Source organism: Leuresthes tenuis, unplaced genomic scaffold, assembly GCF_036924035.1.
Source record: "Leuresthes tenuis unplaced genomic scaffold, fLeuTen1.0.hap1 SCAF_11, whole genome shotgun sequence".
NCBI classification, from domain to species: Eukaryota; Metazoa; Chordata; class Actinopteri; order Atheriniformes; family Atherinopsidae; genus Leuresthes; species Leuresthes tenuis.
The window spans coordinates 8278818-8301727 of record NW_027325365.1 but is presented as its reverse complement, the minus strand read 5'-3'; the positions used below and the strand labels follow the sequence as shown (position 1 = coordinate 8301727).

At 36.3% G+C, this 22910-nt stretch overlaps 1 protein-coding gene across 2 annotated transcripts in view; it reads right to left on the bottom strand.

Annotated features, from left to right (window-relative positions):
• Window positions 1-2364: 2364 nt before the first annotated feature.
• Window positions 2365-22910, bottom strand: part of lingo2 (leucine rich repeat and Ig domain containing 2) — a 194824-nt gene continuing 174278 nt past the window's right edge. For both annotated transcript variants that reach the window (XM_072395261.1, XM_072395262.1), the window contains one exon: window positions 2365-5341. In XM_072395261.1, coding sequence (XP_072251362.1) covers window positions 3488-5329 — 1842 coding nt within the window. In that variant the 5' untranslated portion in view covers window positions 5330-5341 and the 3' untranslated portion in view covers window positions 2365-3487. The remainder of the gene's footprint in view (window positions 5342-22910) is intronic.

Here is a 22910-nt window from a genome sequence, read left to right as displayed (position 1 = left end):
TGAGAAAACTGTAGTTATTATGGTAAATTATCAGCCCAGACTTGAGGATCAACACCTGCTTCATTTTACACATGTGGGATTAATGGATGCACCGCCTGAAAACCTTAATGATATTCTCCTTCCCTTGCTGGACATGCTCATTATAACCAATTTGACAATGTCTTTTATTTATAACTTTTTATAACTTTTTATAACCACAGCTAAATTGTGACCAAAATATTCTTATGTCTAAGGGGTGTGACTGATTATATATATATATATATATATATATATATATTATGGCATGCCGTTCAGGAAATTAATCTTTGAATATATGGAATGAAACTCTGAATATATTGAATGAAACTCTGAATATATGGAATGAACCTTGAATATATTGAATGAAACTCTGAATATATTGAATGAACCTTGAATATATTGAATGAAACTCTGAATATATGGAATGAAACTCTGAATATATTGAATGAAACTCTGAATATATTGAATGAACCTTGAATATATTGAATGAAACTCTGAATATATTGAATGAACCTTGAATATATGGAATGAACCTTTGAATATATTGAATGAAACTCTGAATATATTGAATGAAACTTGACTGACGTCAGACTTCACGGAAGTGCCTGCAGCCATCTTGTCTAAGGTGTGGATACTGTGGCGAAAAGCGAATGACAATTAGTCAGTCCGCTCGGAATTTTGTAGGATGAATATTAAAGTATGAGGACATCATTAACACACTGGCGAATGCATGTACGGGCCAAAATCCTCCCGATAACCCTGCCCGTTCTTCTAACGAAGAAGTCGTGGCAGACTTACGACAACAGGCCAGGCAGCTGTTTATCAGGCCAACCTCAGCATGCCTTCAACCTCTCAGGAGTGCCCCAAAACGGCAATGCAGGCTATATATTGTTTAGATACAATAAGAATCACCCACATTCATAGACCAATGTAGGCTGAATATTTAGTTTAGTATTGAACGTATTTCATGATCCGCGACACAGCTTTGTTCACGTTACTCACAGCAGATTGCGGACAGACAAATGCATCGTGCCCAAAGTGGACATTGTGTCACGGATCATCATATACGTTCATTATTTAACTAAATATTCAGCCTGCATTGCCGTTTTGGGGCACTCCTGAGAGGTTGAAGGCATGCTGAGGTTGGCCTGATAAACAGCTGCCTGGCCTGTTGTCGTAAGTCTGCCACGACTTCTTCGTTAGAAGAACGGGCAGGGTTATCGGGAGAATTTTAGCCCGTACATGCATTCGCCAGTGTGTTAATGATGTCCTCATACTTTAATATTCATCCTACAAAATTCCGAGCGGACTGACTAATTGTCATTCGCTTTTCGCCACAGTATCCACACCTTAGACAAGATGGCTGCAGGCACTTCCGTGAAGTCTGAGTCAAGTTTCATTCAATATATTCAGAGTTTCATTCCATATATTCAAGGTTCATTCCATATATTCAGAGTTTCATTCCATATATTCAAGGTTCATTCCATATATTCAAGGTTCATTCAATATATTCAAAGTTTCATTCAATATATTCAGAGTTTCATTCAATATATTCAAGGTTCATTCAATATATTCAGAGTTTCATTCAATATATTCAGAGTTTCATTCCATATATTCAAGGTTCATTCAATATATTCAGAGTTTCATTCAATATATTCAAAGTTTCATTCAATATATTAAGAGTTTCATTCAATATATTCAAAGATTAATTTCCTGAACGGCATGCCATAATATATATATATATATATATATATATATATATATATATATAAGCAATTTGATTTGATTAAACTGAACCACAGTTTACCACACACTAGTGTGGTTCAGGTAACTTCTGAGTTTGTCAGTGAGTGTTCTCAGCAGGCACGCCCTTAGCAGCTAAGAGCAAAAACACTGCTCATTCCTTTGAATTTTTTAAACCCAATTTTATATACCTAGAGTGGCTCATAATAAAATGTACTATGTTTTGACAAACCTGTGATGCTTTGGATTTATCACTTTAAGTGCGTCTGTCTGAGAGAAAGGAAATTATTCATATGCCAATTATATACGTGGTCTTGAGAAATAAAATACAGTAATTAAATGTCATAATCTTGTGCATTGTAACAATTAATGACCAAAATTAGAAATTTACACAAATCTTAATTAATCTATTGAAACATACTTTATGCTGTAATTTCTCAATTTTGATATTTAAAATGTAAACATTTCAGTTTTTGGAGTGTAAATGAATCAGTGATAAACGTTAAATATAGACCCACACCATAAAATGTCTTTCAGTGAGGCTGTGAATTTTGTCATGTATTAGCCATTTAGTCAGACTCATTGGTACAAATACATCTTCATTTATTTCACATACATTTTTTTTACTTTTACTGTTGAAGTTTACACAATCTAAATGATTCAACAACAAAATGGAGAACTACCACAACAAAGTCCAAATTTCCTACAGGGGAAAATGATGCAAATGTCACTTTAGTAAAATTGACACATGTAGTTTGCCAACTAGCAAAAATACAGTTAAAGGAATAGAAAGAGACAAAAATAGGACAGAAAGGTGGCTCACATAGGTACTTTGACCAATGCTGGGTCACGGTCTTGATGATCCAAGTGTAATGTTAGTTCCTGAACAGTGTTGAAGGACTGATTTTTTTTTTTTTTGTAAAATTCTTAGTATTTTTGATAAATTAAACCATTTTTTTTCATTTGTAAATTTTAGTATATTTAGTATATATTAGTAAATAATATATACTCATTATTATCCATGTGTCAATTGAGGGAATAAGGACAGATAATCAGCCATAAAAGCCCTTCCTGGATCAATGGAAACTTGAAAAATGTTCTTGTTTAACATGTGGGGTTATATCAGTTTTGGCTGATGCATCCCATGAATATTGCTATGAATAGTTCTCTTGAATGGATATGTACATACATGTACATAATGAAGCATTAGGTACACATAGTACTGAACAAAACAAAAAAAAATGGTCTGTTTCATTGATTTGTTCAGTGAATAAGCATGGCGCAAGACTAAACAAAGTAGGTTAATAGCTTAGATACAAATTTGTACTGTACATGGTTCAGCTGAGTCTGTAGAGTCAACCCAAAACCGAGGGCTTCTTTTTGGGCATAGAAATTTCAAAAAGATGTTACATGACATCTTTTCCCTCCAGGTCCCAATGGCAACAACAGTTTCCAGTCCTCATCCATGAAGTTGCCAACTGGCAAATGATAAAAGTTCTGCTCTGCTCCTCATATTTGAAACACAACATCCAAGCATTATGGTAAGATCCACTGGCTTAAGGCGTCATTTCGTTATGACGCCCTAAAGATTTACGTGACCACTCTCCCTGCAGAAGTTAAAAGTTCAGTTGTCCTATTTAAAAAAAAAAATACGTTGTACTTTGGACATTTCCACCATCCAGTCTTGGATCTCTTTCTATATATATTTATATATGTAAAAAACAATTCACATCATTTTCATGTTAAAACGACGAGGACCAGCTTGTCCCTCTGCTGAATCAACATTAGTGCCATTAGACTTTGACCTTGGCACATACTCAACATCTATGTTGTTTTTATGTTTTCCTTTTCCTCTGCTCCAAACAAAAAGGAGCAGGAAGCAAAATAAGACCACTCCCAAGAACGTGAAACAACCCATAGCTGTTGAAACTAATATAGTCTTAAGGTCCAAACCGAGGGTCACGTTGGTTGTCCCATTGGCAGTGGTATTGCTGGGATCTGTGTAGTACTGGGTCCTGTTAGCATACAGTGATCCCAGACTTTTCACTGCTAATGAAGTCATCAGGGTGTCATTCCCAGCAGTGTTGGAGGCAAGGCAAAGGTACACTCCACTGTCTTGCATCTCTGCTGACTTTATCTCCAGTGTGCCATTGTTGTGGACCATCACTCTTCCATGGCTCCTACTTGTTAGCACTCGTCGACGTGGGGACAACCAAGACACACTGGGCCTTGGTGTCCCATCAGCACTGCAGCGTAATATCGCCTGTTGGCCCTCATCTACTGTAATAGTTTGCGTTTTATTCTCACGAATTTTTGGCTTGGTGCATGTCACATAATAAGACAGAAGAGTCTCCTTAAACTCCTTAAAAGGTCGTCCACGAATGCCCTCAGGTGTGCTGCACTCTGGCTGGGATTCCCCAAAGAAGATGGAGTGCCTTTTCTGTAAGATCCACATGAGACGACAGTCACACACTAAGGGGTTGTTGTCAATCAGGAGAACCTCCAGAGCCTCGGGAGACTGAAAGACACCCTTCTCCAGTGTGTCCAGTCGGTTGTGAGAGACATTGAGAACCTTGAGACCCCGCAGGCCTTGGAAGGCATATGGTTCAATAGCGGTCAGTTGAGCTCCAACTAGATGCAACTCTCGAAGCCGAACCAGCTCCATCAGCATGCCACCTTCAATGTGCCTGATGCGGTTGTAAGATAGATTAAGGTGCGTCAGATAGGGCAAATGCTTAAGGGCTTGGTAGGGGAAAGAAGACAAGTTGGTGTTGGTTATAAACAGCGTTGTCAGGTTTAGGCCATGTAGAGTGTTAGCTGGGACATGGTCTAGTGAAGGCCAGTTATCAATTTCTAAATGACGCAGCCGGAAAAGCTTTTTGAATGAGTATGGATGCAAAGTGCTTATGCTAAGGTAACGCAGATGGAGACTAACTAGGTTGTGCAGGTGGGAAAGGGCCTCTGTGGGTACAACTGTAAGGTTGCATCTTTCCAAGGTTAGTATTTCCAGGCTTATAAGTCCACTGAATGCACGATGAGAAATATAAACCAGATCATTGTCACCCACTTCCAAAAATTTAAGATTATGCAAGTCCTGGAACATATAATCCAGGAGGATGACAATCTTGTTGTCACTTATATCCAGTCGGGTAAGATTTGTTAGGGCTGTGAAGACACCCAGAGGGATGAGTTTGATACGATTGCTCTTAAGACTGAGTGAGTGCATGTTAAACAGGGCGTTAAAAGCTCCAGGCTCAACATAGCTGATAAGATTTCCACTGAGGTCAAGTTCCTCAAGCCCCGGAAAGGCAACAAAGTCATCAGGGTTGATCATTGTCATCTTATTCTTACTCAGGTCAAGGATCCTGGTCTCAGTAGGGATGCCATCTGGGATGGTGGGCATGCGCTTGCGGTGACAGACAACTGCCTTAGTCTGTGCTGAACACTCACAGCGTGAGGGACATCCCAAGGTAGAACTCACAAAGACAGCCACAAGGGCCAGTCCCAGGAAAGGCTGCCAGCATGAGATGACCGTGTGCAGCATGACTTTGCTCATACAGTCCACCATTATGTCAAGGCTCTGCAAAAAATACAAAGAACAAAGACAGAAAGAAAGAGCTTAGTTAGGGATTCAGTATTCTTGTGGTAGCTGTATACCTGCAAAAAAAAAAATCATATTGTAAATAATATGAAAGGACTCAGTCAGCTATGGAGAACAATGGCCAACGGTGGATGTAGTACTGTTTGATAACAGATCGAATAAGGCCTATAGTCAATACAAACATTGAATTTTTGCTCTCCAGTCCCCAACTGGTAATTTATTCATATAAAGGCCAAATCGAACAACTGGGGCCCATTCCAAAATGTTTTCCAAGTGAATTACGCTAAAAAACTTTCTGATTCTGCATTTTTTCCACTAGCACGCAAATCTTTCTGTCTTTGCTTTCCTTTCTTTCATGAGATACTCATCAGGACCCAACTATGCTGGCTTAAAAAACATCCTTGGTAATCAAAGTCAGTTATTCTGGTTTTCATCAACATAAGATATACTTTGAGAAAAAATGTTTGACAACTTTTTGTTGCCCAGTAAAATAGCTCTGAAAGTGTTAAGAGTTAATCTAAGTAAAGTATCATATGTTTTTTTCTTGCATATATTTGGCTTGTTTCTTTACAAACTTTCTCTTTCTCTCTTACTTGCAAATGATGACATTTTGTTGGGGGAAAAAAACGCAAATTACAAAAGCCATGGAAAAAAAAACCAAGCATTGTCACAAAAGCAGCAAAAGCAAATACAGCAATGCATTGTTTGAAAAATTCTAAATCAAATTTAGACAAAAACTCTGAATCAAACATAGACACATCCTAAATAAACAATAGTTATGTAGCCTCTGGAAAGAAAAATTATTAATCAAAATCATCTGAAAAATTTCTGACTGCTATTTTTTTTACCCATAGGTCAACTCATATACATGAACTTAATATTGCACAAAAAGTGCATTAAGTAGATGATATGAAGTGATGAAATCCTTATATCCACAACTGTCCCTGCTTCATTTGGTGTGTCATGAGCTTTGTTAATTTAAACAATGACAGGAATAACCTCAACAGATTGTGATGCAAAGAGTTTTTTGACGACACACCCACTATTTAGAACGCAAAATGTAAGGAAAAACATCCAAGCACTTAATGTCAGAGGCACAATCCATTACCTCAAATTTTTGGGAGGTGCACGTCAGGCTACGGCGGAGGGGTAATCGTGCAGGACCATAAACTACAACTTATTCAGTGAATGGGGATCTACGAATATACTAATTTGACCCAATCCACATTTCTACTGGCCAGCAGGTGACTCTGGCTCTCCCTGTCATTGCTATGCAATGACCAATGCTAATATTAGGGGTGATTCAGACAGGTTTTTTGTATGCATTTATGAACCTTGTGTTTTATTGTAAAGGACATTTAGTTTACATGTAATAAAATTTGCTAAATGGGTAAATTTGCCATTTTCAGCAGTAATTGTTTGTCACTGGTCTCAGATTTTGTTTACTTTTGTCTATATTCATGGCACTGATGTGTATGATTTATTTCCCTTGTTTGTCATAAAGCTTAATTCAGGGCATTACTTTTTGCATGTTTTGAAAAAGTTTGAATTTCTCACACTAAATGTAGCATATATCAAATTTAGAAAATATAACCTAAATGAAACCTATGATCCACCATGTCCATATAACAAAGTTTCCTCACATTTCTTGTGCTGAAGCTTTTTAAAAATTTCTAGTCTTGACAATAATTGTGTGCAAACAGTAAACACAAGTTACTTGGGTGTGTATGTGAAAAAAGAGCCTGTTATTGATTTTAACGACCAGTGTAAGAACTGCTGGTATATGCTCATGAACTTGAGATTCACCCTGACAGGTGCCAAGTGCAGAATGACTACTCTACAGGTGGAAGGAGACACACAAAGAGGGGGGATTTATGTTTGTTCACATAAGGCAGTGGAAAAGAAGTTATTTGCACTTTGATAGCGTGTTAGTACCTGTTTTCCACAGCTGCTTTATATTATTTGAAAAGATTGCCTATTCATTAAATACCCACAGCCAATTGAATCCAAATGGACACATGATGATAAATCAGCATACAAACCACAAAATACTTAGAGCTCCACATGTCTCAAAAATCTCCATCTTGTTTGTGCTCATGATGTGCCCTCATCTAACATATGTAAATTCTTGCAAGTGTGTTCATCAATTCAAGATTTCCCTTTCACCCTCTGTAAATAAAAAAGTTGCACTTTCGCCATCTCAGCCTTAAGCTAACAACCAGATGGATTGTATACAATAGATCTGCACAAATGATACACACAAACATGAAGCTCTTTGGACCCTTTAGTGAAAATTGAACCCTCTAAATGTTTTTTTATCAGCCCACTTTCATGTAATTCTTTATTTCCTGGTGCGTTTTTATTTAACTTTAGACATCACATTTATTTGGTTACCTTTCTGCATGAAGTAGCAGAAAACTTGAAGAAAATGATTTGCTCTGGTTTATTCTGGTTTATCACCCCGCTAGGAGAACAAAACAAGTTTGAACGTTTGGAAATGTCTCTATGGAGAGTCTATGGAGACTCACGTTGTAGTACAGAGACAAGTTCATGCTAACTCTTTTATTTTATTCAAACTTTTGAAATAAACACCACTAGACAGAAATGTATGTTTTTAGCTAACACGGCCAGATAGACAATGCTATCTAAAACATTTCAGCAACATGGACTATTAATATGAAATTCTGAATAGCCTAGCTATTCTATAAAACATCAAAAATGTTGCACAAAAAATATTCTTAACCAAATATTTTTATATATGTCATCCATATTTCCAAGCCTAAAGGTAAGTTGTCTCGGTGATTTGTGGTAATACATTTTTCTTTCTTCTTTTTACATTTTAGAAGTTTGAAAAAAGATCACCGTGAGTTCTCTCTGAATCTGTTGGTACAGGCAATTGAACAATAGATTTTCCCATTTTAGATTTCCTATCATGCATGTCAGTCTGTGGTCTTGGAGTTCAGTTTTTCATTCACCTTCGGATAGGAGAGGAGATGGGATAAATTTAAAAATAGAACAAAAACAATCATGTACATTTTTACGTACACCTCTCTGTAGAGCAGATTTTATGCATGATTGTGTTTTTTTTCAGATTCTTCTCACATAATAACCACCTTATGATTACCACCATATGATTCAATGGTTCACTAAGAGGGATTCTAATCAGGATAGAGATTGGATTTCTTTTCAACAGAGTGTAATCAGAATAAGTGTGAGCTTGTGATGTGACCCTCTCACCTGTTCACTTCTGAATGAGAGCACCATAATGCAAGTGCATAATTAATTGCACCCACTGAAGTGTGTCCTGTGTGTAAGAGCAGCTGCATTAAAATAGGTAGATGCCCAGGGCAACATCTTAAAATGTAAGTTTAACAACATTTAATTTTGGAACCTTTTAGAAATAAGTGATTGAGAGCTAATTACTGCTTAGACACAGAGAAATATCAATTTCTTGTCGAAGAGAAGTTGTTTTTCACAGTTAAAATCATAAGCAAGTATAAGTACATTAAGTACAGATAACTGTTACTATGTAGTCAGTGGAACACTTTGTCAGAGTTTCATAGAGAATAATATATATTTTGTTACATAATAGATTAATAAAATTGCTCTTATGAAAGGGATACTGACAATTTTAACAATCCTCTAACAAACCTCTGATATCTAAAAAAACTGGATCTGAATAGACAACAGTACTTGCAGACACAAAAAAATCTGTCCAAGAACTCGGTTTAAAGGAGCACTGCATAATCTTTATTTTATCGTATGTTTTTTTTTTCATTTAAGATAATAAAAATCCAGTGACAGAAATCTAGCAATAAACTGTGAGACAAGACGACATAGTAAAGATGTTCCTTTAAAGTGGCCCCTGACCCACATTAGTATGGGGTTGGATCCTGAGAGGGAGGAAACAATAGCTAATGGTGTCTGACACCCCTTTAATGTGAATAACCACTTTGTTGTGGTGCTAAGGTCACCTGTTTTTCACAGTTAAAATCATAAGCAAGTATAAGTACATTAAGTACAGATAACTGTTACTATGTAGTCAGTGGAACACTTTGTCAGAGTTTCATAGAGAATAATATATATTTTGTTACATAATAGATTAATAAAATTGCTCTTATGAAAGGGATACTGACAATTTTAACAATCCTCTAACAAACCTCTGATATCTAAAAAAACTGGATCTGAATAGACAACAGTACTTGCAGACACAAAAAAATCTGTCCAAGAACTCGGTTTAAAGGAGCACTGCATAATCTTTATTTTATCGTATGTTTTTTTTTTCATTTAAGATAATAAAAATCCAGTGACAGAAATCTAGCAATAAACTGTGAGACAAGACGACATAGTAAAGATGTTCCTTTAAAGTGGCCCCTGACCCACATTAGTATGGGGTTGGATCCTGAGAGGGAGGAAACAATAGCTAATGGTGTCTGACACCCCTTTAATGTGAATAACCACTTTGTTGTGGTGCTAAGGTCACCTGCGTAATGTCATCATGGTAAGCATTTGCACTCAGTTGGTCAGACGTGAAGTTCCAACAGGTGCAATATGTTTGACCATAGATTATTCAAGATTAATTTTGCTGCAAAGGGAAATTTATGTGAACATACAGTTTTAATTCCAAACATATCTTTTCATCCAGTACTGCCTTTTCCATTGTCAGCTGCAGATTCATTCACTAAATAAAAGCTTCCTCTCTACATCCTTTGTCAGACTAAAGCCTCATGTAGCTCTGACCCCTTGACTTGGTGTCCAGATAAGTGCACACTGTGGAGAGGTCTATGAAAAATAAATCTAAAAGCATGAGTGTTGCTTTATACAGGGGGTTAGATACAGTTAGTTGATATATTTCATACTATTGTCAAATATCTGTCTTTGCGCACCCTTGCTGGCATTCATTTTCCTTTTTTTCCCTTAAGTTTAAAATATATATATATATATATATATATATATATATATATATATTCAGTCTATGTAACCTTGTAGTATATCCACACAGGTATCATAACTCAAATGAGTTTTGATTATATCAAATAATAATAATGATGCGTAACCAACAAAAGTGAGCCAGTACGACTTCTTGAATTTCAATAAAACTGTCAGGTAAAACATAGCAGAAACAAGTTTTTAAGATAATTATTATTTATTCACCTATAAAGGATTTTGATGGTAGCTGAAAGATAATAAATTATGTTGTTTCTTCAAACAAAAAGCTGAATAAAAAGGAACTAATATCTCAATCTGAAAGTTGAGGAGTTTGTTTAATTACTATGTTCAAAATATTATATATATATATTCATATATATTCAAAATGAAATCTGGTCATTTATATTTATTAATTAATCAATTCTCTTCAATAGGAAAGAAAAGAAAATGAAGACCTCAAGTTTATTGAGTCTGGTGTGCTTTTTAATTAATTACTGCAAAACAACAAAAGTTAATGTAAGTGTAGTGATACAGATGCAGCATCTTCAGACTAAACGTGCTTCTGAGCAAAACCTTTCTGGTCCAGCAGGCAGAAAATTCACTGTAATTGATGTTGTTTTAATTGGAACCAACTTAGTCATGCAATCAAGGGTCAGTTTGCACATCAGTGTCTCTTCTTAAGTCTTGCTGAGTGGACACCCACTGGCCATGTTTGATCTCAAATTATTTACCAAATAATTATCCCCTCAGCTCCAATATGGAGTAAATATAATTAAGCAAAACGATAAATTAAGCCATTCAATGGTAAGACCGCGCTGTGGCAGAAGCTGGCTTGTTAGGTTGTAGCATGGTCCTGAAAATTTGTAAGAACATTTTGGGAAAAAAAAACAAAACAGTGAGCTGAATTTAGCATAGGCCCTACTCATACTCTTATGTAGACTTTTAAAAGTCATCTGTCTAAAATCTGAAATTGAATTTAGGCTTTAGAGGCATGAAAATTACTCACTTGTTGGTTTAACAAAAAACATAAAAATCCAAAGTTTGTACATTTTCTTCTTATTCACTTATAATGACATTCTGCTTCACTGGTTTATGTTGTAAACACTACATTCTGCTTACTCTTAGTATCTTTAGCTATAATCCTGTTAAACTGTTAGTTGTATACATAGTGCTTTGGCATTTTATCAGAGGAGTGAGTTTGCACACCATACAAGCTCACAAGGCACTTCTTATTTTGCCCAAGTAGTTTGAGGCTTTAAGATAACAACCTGGCCTCTGTGCAATCAACCAATAAAAAGCCACTTGTGAAACTGGCCTGCCTCTATCTCCTCTGGAAAGGTTTTCATGCTGTGTTTGATGTGTCCCCAGGCACTGATCATTGCACATAATGTAATTCCTCCTCACACAGAAAATCTTCTCTGTGTTTGTGGCGGATGTTGGGAGAGACAGTTGCTTTCTTTAACCACAAATTATCAACACTTCTTAAAAAGCATAATCAAAGCGTCACATTTTGATATTCTGCCGTGGAAGATTGATCCGGAGGGAGAGCTACTTTAGAAGGCAGGAAAAGGAGGAAAATTAACTCTGAGAGCGCATGCAAAGGCTGCAGAGGAACGGGGTTGTGTGAGGAATACAGCGATAATGAAAGCAGCATTATGTGTAATCATGCAGGGTATGAATTTGCTATATACTGGGTGCAGCAGTTTTATAGCAAGCTCTCTTCTGCACTAGCATCTGACATGGTTGTCCTCATGTCAGCAGTTCCAACTCTTTGCAGTATAATTGGTTATAATGAGAGACCGATATGAAAGAAGACTCATTCAGAAAAGCCAAACTCCACATGCATGCGATATTTCTAATTCACTGAAGAAAGAAAGAAAAACCATGTCAGCACTTTGATACATGCATATGTTCTGCATTCATTCATGTTTGTTAAGTCAAGAAAAGGGAAATTGTTTCTTTTTAAAAATGGCAGAGGGCATGCAAAATTATATTAGTTGCCAAGATGACAGCAAAATAACAGTACAGCCTCATATGGATCACTTTAAGGGAAATTTCTCAGATCATCTTTTTGTTTTATCAGTTCTTAAAGCTTATGGTAAGACTTCCCTGAAGGAAATATGTTATTAACATACAGGTTAGTTCACTGTCTGAGCTTACAATTATCCCACCTTTTCCAAAGAGCTTTGGTTGATAATCAAATGCGTCCATAATGAGTGGGAAGAGAGAAACGCTCTTTGGCTTATCCATTATTGAGAGGATCTTTCTACAAAGGGCAGCGGTGCTTTAAGGTGAGCTAACTAACATGCAAAGCGACACCGTAGTCTTCTAAAAAAACACTGTTACATACTGTGGAAATGGGTGGATAGGTAGGTATGTGTGTGTGTGGTGCTCTCTCTTTTCCAGGTCCCAGCTGCTTCTCGTTTTCTCAGTCTGCACCTGGGCATAATGAGTGATCAGCCCTAAAACTTTATAAAGTTGAGGGAGGATGGATTTTCTGCATGGGGGGGCAGGCAGAACACAGACCACAGACCACTGTGGCATTTGGTGTTGGAGGCTGACCCAGCTCCAGGTGTGGAGAAAGCCTTTTTGGTGTCTTCCTTGGTAGCAGTTTGGTGAGTTTGGGGAGCCTGGTGAAGTTTGCTGCCAGAAAAATGTCAGTTGATTCAGTCTTATGGATTTTTAATCCCTGCAGATGGCAGTGTAAAAAGTCTTCGAACCCCTGTTTTAAACTGTATCCTGTGTGGCAAACTGTAAAATTCATTAATACACTTCACTGCAGTAGCAACATGATCATAGTCACATGATTTAGAGTTTTGGGACCTTGAGCCCTTAACACTGAGGATCAACAGCCTAGGGGCGATAATAGGCTTGCACGCACAAATTAACCTTCTGCTTGGCTTGCAGAGCGAAGTCAAAGCTCAATTAATCTCTGTTAATTAGAGATAAACTTGGTAGACTGAGTCAGTTGCTTTTATTTTTAGTCTGATAACTCTTGGTTTGGGAGTGAGTCAAAATGAGCTTGTCAACAATCGGATCTCGAATCATCCCACAGGAAAAGCCTCTCAGAGATGAGAGTTAATCCGTGTTTAGTAGCTATTAAAATTCTAAACTTTAGAGACAAGAAGAAGCTTGAAAAAAAGGTTATAAATCTTAGTGATTAAATGTGGGAGGGAAAAAATATAAAAACACCACAGTAACAAAATGAGAGGGCTTAATTAGTTGAGGTGGGTGAGAGCACGGCGCTGTCTGGTCATTACATCTGAAAAATCTGGAAAAAAATAGTGAGTATGATGCAAGAAGTTTTTATTGTAGTTCATTATTCAAGATAAAAATCAGCCCAATCTCCAATTATAGTCCTAACACGTAAATGTTAATGCACCTTTATACTGATGATGAAGTGATGTTATTGTGCTTTATAATACCACTTTAGCAGGTCAGAACGCTCTCTAGCTTTCTTCATTTTCTCTTTAGACTTTCAGGACACACATTTAATCAACTGTTTACAGGAGCAAATAGTCTAACAGTGCAAAAATTGGCCAAATCATATCTTACAAAAATGGTTTATACCACATGCTGAACATCAATAAATAAATGATCAAACCAAAATAATCTGAAGGTGTATATGAAGAGGCGTACACTAACTGTCATGGACTATTACGATGATTTGGACTTAAAGATAGATATTTTTTATCAAAAATCATAGTTAATATTAAAACATTAAGTAATGGTTCAACAAGTTTTTGCCTTCAAATATGGTATATATTCTATATCCTTACATGTACCGCTATCCTTTGTAGCATGGAACACAGCCTATAAACATATATACATATAAAAATATATTGATATACCATTACAAGAAGCACAATAAAAGACCTCACAATGATTACTCTTTTTATATAATAAAAACCAATGACATCTTAGCAATAACTTAAGAGTGAAACGGCAACTTCTGTCCTATCCAGCATGTGTTCTGTCATGCAACTGCCTCATATAATATGTAACTCACTAAGCTACACTTACTATATTGAGTGAAAAAAAAATAATCAATAGTTGCACCAGAGACCACAAAATCCTGTCACACAAGCATGAGGCAAGTATTTTATTGACTAATTGTTCAAACATACTTCCAATGATGATCACTTGAGAAAAATATGGTGATGTTATATTGCAATGTGCAGCTTACACAACATATGATTCAGGATTGACATTTTTCTTCTCACATTTCAGACAACACTACAGCCATATGCCATGATGCCTGGAGGGATTTTCTTTTTTTCCACCTGCTGCCCCCACAGAGAGATTAGTCTGTAACAGCAATCCTGATGCTGTGAGGGATGCTGTTTCTTGCTCATAGGTACAACCAACAGTATATTATTTGCCAACAAAAAGACTTGAACCAAGGGGGCTGCAGGTGCAAACGACCTGCTCCTTAAATCGTGCCAGATTGCTGCCAGAAACAGTGAAAGAAGGGATAAGAGCCAAGTAAAAAATAAAAAAAGAAGCACCTTCAAAGTGTTTCTTTCATTTAAGGACATGAGCATAAACTTGCATAACCAGCATAGACTGACTAAAATTTTCATCACTAACCTTTTACATTCTCACCTATAGACCTACAGACCTGTTTTTTTTTGTTCATCCCAAAGTGTAGAGAGCATTTTTAAAAGGGTAAGCAGAACCTTGAGTGAACCTTTTTTCCTCGCCTGACTTCAAACTGAAAAGCCTCATGAGATAAATTGTGTGGACTGATTAAAATGCATCGGAAGCCACAGTTAACACATTGTGTGGGCTCCTGAGAGCCTTTATGTATTGGTTTCTTGGCCCCCACATCTCTCCCTAAACCCACCATGTCTGGACAGCCTACACCAGGTCTGAGTCAGTGTTTTATCTTTGCTGTGACTCAACATCATGGACAGTTAAAAGTGGTTGGCAAACCCCTTTACCCTGCCACCCACACATCTCATCCTGGCCAATACTTACATCTAAATGTTCAAATAAAAAACAAATATACTAAACAGCCTGTACAGCTTGAGACCAAAGGCTGAAAATGCAGCATGGTCAGAGAAACAATACAGCCATATCTGCAAACAGCCATAATAAAGGAAGACATGTATGCTGACTCTGTAAATGCCTGTAGCTCAGAAAACAACAAATGGTATGAATATGCAGCATAATGAAAGCCTCATATTTCCCATTGACAGTGCTGTGTACACCAAGCACAGTGCTGAGAGGATGTTTTTTAGGCAATGAAACACTGCAAACACAATGATAAAAATGTCTCCATATTCATTAAAGTGTGAAGCTTTACAATTTCATCAAAGCAGCTATTATTTGTCCTTACTGTACAGTTTAGCTCAGGCTGTTTTCAGCTATCTATGAGGAACCACAGAGCAAATACTTTATTACCAAAACAGATGAAGAAATATAGGGATTCAATTTTAGCCACTTTTCTAAAGGATGGACATAATTTGTGATGAAATTGCAGCTTAAAGGAAAAAAATATAAATATTCATTTGCTCCATAGAATTCAATAGATTAAGCAGAGAATGATGTGTGGATACCTTTAAGTTGTCATTCTCCGTTTTAAATTCAAATTGGATCCACAGTTCTTTCCATTATTGATTTCATTCTCTCATGTTACTCTGTCTCTTCCGCTTTGTCTTAAGCTTAAAGCTCATTAAGAGTTATGACCTCTGACACTGCAGCTGTGCTACCAAACCCTGTTCAATAGCAAGCTTGTAGTACCTTAAAGAAGCAACATAGGTTTACAATTGTTTTTTTTTTTCAATTAAGTCTTAGTTTTCCACTTGAGATGCACTTCCAAACACAAATTATTTTTTCATAAACTCTAAACTGGTATTCTAAACATTCATTTCAGTGAGTAAAACATACAGCTGGTAGCAACTGATTTTGTCCCAAAATGATGGCCAGCTTATGTTTGACTGGAATGTTTCAATTGATATGGGATGTTATGGCACCTCATGCTGTTCACTTTCACTTCAAATACTGTGGGGAAGGTTTCCTGAAGCTCTCATTATGCTTAGAATATCATGAAATTGTTTGTCACTATATATCCCCTACATTTTATGTCTTTGTTTTTGTTTTTTCTGAAGAGCTAAAAAGAATCCAAAGAAGGATTCAAGTGTCCTTCAGCAGTAAATGGTGCGACATTAATGAATTAATAATTTTGTGAAGTTATTTAGGGCTGGTAAAATGATCATACCATCGCCCAATCTCATATATAATTAAAGCTAGCTCATCCAGTGTAACTCAAAACTGTTCACATTTACTTGCATCTATCATTATACTTTGCTTACCTGTAACAGTTTCAGACATATGATGATTAATGGATCAACATGTTTTGCCACTGATCAGCTTGTTTCCTATTATTTTGTTCATTGATAATAAATATCTATCAAATGCTTCAAAATAGCCTCTCAAAAAACAGATATGCCTTTATACACGGAAAATGGGATCTACATTATTAATGACTTATAATGCAGCTGTTGATCTATTGGAGAATACATCATTTAGTGTCATGATTTAAGACAGTTTAAGGAGTTTTAATGCAAATCCCTGATCATTTTGTTGCTTCAGCATGTCAGATAAGACCAGATAAGATGATTTTCGGCATTTTTGTTTGATATAGTTGTCAATTAAATACATTTGGGTTGTTGGTTTTGACAAAGAACACGGAGAAAAAAACAAGATATCTGGTATTTGAAATTCTTTGAATATTTCAAAGAACTGATAAAAATAAGAAAGTACCACCCCTGACAAAGAAAATACAATAACATATTGGATACAAGATTAATAGTTTAAAAACAAACAGTGGTTCTGTTTTAAGAGCATTTAGGTCTGTTTTTTAACTCAAAAACCTTACTTCATGCAAAGTCATGCCCAGTGTTGCTGCTCCAGATTTTTGTACTTTTGAATGTCATGTGTGTTTTAGACTGAGGATGATAACACTTTCATACTTGTTACGTCCCCGCCGTCAGCACCATTTGCTGTGATTGAGATACTACGTACTGTGACAGTATTATACTCCTCCCTGTACTGTCATGATACTAACCATTTGGCATATTATGTTAACAGCATAAAACGACATAGCAAAAATGCATATAAATCACATGTGAAAGTAGCCAAAGTAGTGTGCAATTTACGTGTATTGAGAAACTGTTGTTCTGAACATTCAAAATGCAGTAAATGAGGAATATTTTAATATAAAATGAATAAAATCCCAAAACACTCATAGGCAGACCTTACTGTTTTAAAGTTGATGAGGTGCTTTTCCCTTGATACAAATTTACACTTATGCTACAAGAAGTGACATACATTGTGTTTTATGTAAGACACAAATGATGTAGTCTGTTCTCTTGAAAGTACAGTTGTGACTGACATATTGATGTTGTAAGAGTGTAATTTCACCTCAAGAAGCTAGTTAAACTTGAGAAACAAACATTCCTCATCTCTATTTAGTTGTATGATTAATTATCCCACTATGACACTTTCCCATCTCGTGTTTATGAATAACTCATGTGGAAAATCCCCCGGTGGTCTCAGTGTATCATTCACAAGCTTCTCATTTGGAACAATGTTTGGAAAGCAAGGGGTGGGAGTAAATGAAATGGAAATAAGAGAGAGAGAAAAATAGAGATAGTTCAATGTGAATATGGTGTCAGAGCCACTTGTCAAATCCAAAAGCCACAGGCCGCATTCAGTCAAACACGCATGAGTAGGTACATGTTTGCATTGCCAGTGGCTTCTTAGGTAATGTCACAGCTTGAACAGTGTCATCTCATGAACAGACAGCAAAACAGGGTTGCTGGAATTTAACCAACATATACACGTTCATGTTTGATTATACTGCTTGCTCTGTTGTAGCAACTTTGGAAATATCCAAGTTGGAGAATTATGAAAAAGTGCAGTACTGTCAAAAAAAACAAAAAAAACAATCAGCCATATTGAATTACGTTTGTCAGTAAACCTGGTGTTTGATAGGAATAAATTCCTTCAGGTGGCTCACATTATCAAGGTAAAATAAAACAGGTTCTGCTCTGTTTGCCTCCTTGGGTGTTGGGTGAATGAGGCCGATTAAAGGCCTTTCCACAAATTATTTGAAATACATTCAGTCTTTTGGAGTTTTGTGATGGGAGCTGTCAAAGCAAATACATGCTCTACAACAATATTTAAATACAAAATAAACCAAGCATTTTGTCATCAGTAAAAAGAATAATGATAAGTAAAATTAGGTTGACTAAGAAAGGTCTAAGTTTTGAAATAACTAAACAACAAAAAAACTGCTTTTTTTGTATTCTAAAACAAGGTCTCCTCAGTAGTGGGAGTTGATCTTATAGTGAGTACAACTTTTGCTCCTATTTTCACCAAATATCAAAAACGTAATCTAAAATAACCTCTACTTTCTATCAATCTTTCCCTTCTATTAATTTTATTATGTTTCATGTCTCCTTGAAGTTGCTCTCTTTGTGAAGTTGGAGCAGAGAAAAAGCATTTGGATCCACCCAGGGACTGCATAGCTCTCTACACTGCAACAGTTTAGCTAACAATAGCCCTGGGTGATTAGTTTAAGCACTGGGAGACAGTTTGGTGAGGGAAGCTAATATTTTAACAGTGGACCTGCCAAGGCAGTGTGTTCAAGGTAACTTCAGTATGCAAAATGCTTGATGTGTACTTCTACCTCAGTTTAGACATGGACACTTGCTAAATTTCAATCAAACAGAGAGGAAAGCTGCAGACTTTTCCGCTTTGGTTACAGACATGACTTGAATGAAATGTGGTCAGAATAAAAAGTAGCTATGACCTGATTCAAGATCAAACAGTTCAGTAGTAAGTTTCAGATGGCAAAAATTAATTCAATACAGCTCTAATACAGCTACAAATGTTACTACCATTGACACAGATGGAAATAGCTTGCCTGCTATAAGAAAGACCTTTGTGATGTATATATAATCCCTTTTGTGAAATAGCACCAAAAATAACATGTACTTCATTGCTCAATTGTCATAGAGTACATCTCAAGAAATGTTAGTTTCTGTAAGAGCCTGTACACCATACAGTAAAAGCAAAATAAAAAGGGAGGCCAATAAAATTCAACAACATCAGAAACTGGAACAAGCATTTTGGTGTTTAGTCTTAAAGACTTACATTTGTCTTCCAAGTGTTTTTATTCAAGCTCAATGTTTAATTTTTAGCTTTTATTTATCATTTCAGTAAGTATAGCTAGTCAGGTTAGTCTTATAATTATATTGAAGTGTTCATATAAATGAAAGTTTCTTTTTGTCATTGTTGTTTTAATTGTGTAGTGCACAATTAATTACTGTTGAAATTCCTCGAACAAGTTGGAATTCCAATCGCAAATTAGAATTTTGACCATCTAATCTAAAGCCTAATATAGCTTCAAACGACTTTTTAGGGGATGTTTTGCTCTCAAAGTTAATCTGAAGCTATAACAGAGAGTAAATAAACCAAAGTGGGTACCTGACAGAGAATGCAGCCTCCTGTATAGAAAATCCAAATTTTAACCTCAACCTTAACATTCCTCTGCTGGGTATTATACACTCGTATACATATCTTAAGAAAAAAATAAAGACACGTCTGCCTGAGCACGATGTTTCACAGTGTGGGACAGCTACGGTTTGCACTGAGCAGTAGACTCGTGCACTTTGTACCAATCTCATGCTCTCATTCCAGACACATTTTCTCACACAGTCAAAAATGACATTATTTCCATTAAGTTTTAAAACTTTCATCCTTAATCTCATTTTGGTTTTCTATTCTAAAACTTCAACCTTAACCTAAATCAGGAAACACTTGATGTTTCCAGAATATTCAATTGTCATATAATAAAATATTTTAGGAAAGATGTGTTTTCAACAACTATTAGGTATTCGCCTACAGTTCTAGTGTATCTTGAGATGTGTTTCTCGTATCTTTAGAGGCTGAAAAATAGAAGGTTTTAGTAGATAGTTTGAAGTGTCCCAGGAGATCCATTAGTCTTAGAAGGCTTTTTTAAATCAAGGCCCTAAGTCATAAAACAGAAGCACAAACTTCAGCACACACATTAGCTATGTATAGCTAAGTGGAGCAGCAGACCAGGCCCCCTTGGATCTTGCTGGAGAGGGAGATTTGGGAGTTCTGAGGGCAAGCAGTGGAGCTGGAAGGTAAGGCTAATTTGCATATTTACAGATCCACAAATACTAGCCATCTATCCATTTTCTATACCTGCTTAAGCCGACGGTTGGGTCTTGGGGGAGCTGGAGCCTATGCCAGTGGTCATCAGCCAAAAAGCGGGGTACACCCTGAACAGGTCGCCAGTTCATCACAGGGCCACACAGAGACAAACGAGACAAAAAACCACACTCACTCCTAAGGACAATTTTAGAGACACCAATTAACCTAACATGCATGTTTTTGGACAGAGGGAGGAAGACAGAGTACCCAGAGAGAACTCACGCATACAGGGGGAGAACATACAAACTCCACAAAGAAAGGTCCCAGCCGGGAGTTGAACCTGGAACCCTGGAACGGTGCTAAATAAGTCAAATGTGTAGTTATATCCAAGCAATTGTAAATGATTAAATTATCATTTTCCTTTAAAAATCTTTAAATACATAATTCAATTAACCATATAAGTTGAAATAGTTTCAATGAATGCCTGGAAAATTTTTTATTTTTTTTATTATGCTGCCAAAATGTCTTTGAGGAACTTTGGAAGGACCAAACCCTGAAGACATAATGATAGTGATTGTTTAAATCTTCCCATTGCCTTTATATGAGCTTTTGTTAGGGGTGGCTACAGTTGTAGTTGGAGGTAGAATGATTGTCTCTCTATTAGAGGGATGCTGGTTCGATCCCCAACTCCCCTGTTTCACATGTCAAAGTATCTTTTTACAAGAAACTGAACACCACGTTGTCTTCAAAAAATGTGTTTCCTCGTGTAAGTCACCTTGAATAAATAAATCTGTTACATGAATCTGATGTAATATAACTATGAAACACATCTTATTCAGTTATGACCAAATATAAAAGGAGATTTACCATCTGATCTCCCATCAGATGGCAAATCTCCTTGACTGTACTGCATTTTGAACATTCAATCAACAAGAAATGAGACGAGAAAAGCGTCAGCCAGAGTGGTCAGACTATAGGATCAGCCAGTGTAAATATCTTATTCTCATATCTGTTTATGAATATCAAGAAAATGTGATTAAAAATGACAAAACACTCGAGGATTAAATGTTGATGTAGAATAAAAAAGGAAACATATGTTGCAAAAGGACCATCCAACATTTATCAAAAAGCAAGGTTGTGATCATTTGAAGTCTAGCTTTGCCAGAAAGACAGTTTCAGATTTTTCCCTAAATGACTATTTCTACAATAGATGCTATGAGTAGTTGTCACCTCACAACCACTTCCTTCCTGTTAAAGTTTGTTGCCACCTGGAGAACAGGGGCGGGTTTCATCAAAGGTCTGTTTGCTGAAGATAAGCTGAAGCCAAGCTGAAGCCAGCTCCACTGCAGAAAGACCCTTTTGCAGAGAAATCATTAACAAGGCCATTTCTTGTGGCACTTCAGTGATTTCTTCCATCATTTTCAGCATCCTGAACACTGATGGTGTCTGGTTAGCTTAATGACTTTCCTGACTTTTCACAGGTAAGTGATTGAGAAGGGCCGTGATAATCTTTTAAGAAGGTTGAAAAGTAATTCTGAGAGGAGGGGGTGGCAAATAATGTTTTATTATGGAAGCAGATTAAAATAATCTTTGGATTTATTAGTTATTCTATGGACTACCCAACAAAAAAATATTACACTACTTTCATAACACTTGCAATATTAAGGAGGCACTTTTTCAGCCTGTAAATTACTGTCCATATTAGATACTCCAAACAACAACAACAAAAAACATTTATCATCCATAATTCTAATTCCTATTCAGGTTTTTCAGCCATTTAATTTCTTTGTGGTTTGATGCATACCTATATACATAAAAACTAAATGACTCTAAAGGATTCTTAGTCCCGAGCTTATCTTTTACAGCAGCTGTTTTTTAAGGCACCTTTTAGCCTTTGTCTGGCTAACCTGGTGTGAATCTCACAGTCCATCTGTTGGTGATCCCATAGCACATACCCTTGAAAAACTTTTTCACCTGTTTACGTACAGAAAGATTTTGACAGATTGTGCTATAATAGGGAGACATACTTATTCTAAAGCTCAGCCACACATTTCTGTGGTCATTTTAGACCAAATTTGCCAACAACTATAAACTTTGACCCATTAACAAATTATGCCTGCGACCCAGGAATAGTTTCTGAATAGTGATGAATATACATCTATACATCTATCTGATATATAGATAAATATATATTATTGAACAAGGAAATATGAAAATAAAAATAAAAAATAAATAAATAAATAAAAATTTAAGATCTAATTTCCAAGAGTGTCCTGGCTAAGACAGGCAGCAGCTCCAGTCAGCAAGAATAACAAAACAGTACACACTGCTATACATTAAATATATATATATATATATATATATGTATATATTATAAAAGACAGGCTACAAAATGTCATAACTTAAACCATTAAAAGCTTAAAAATCA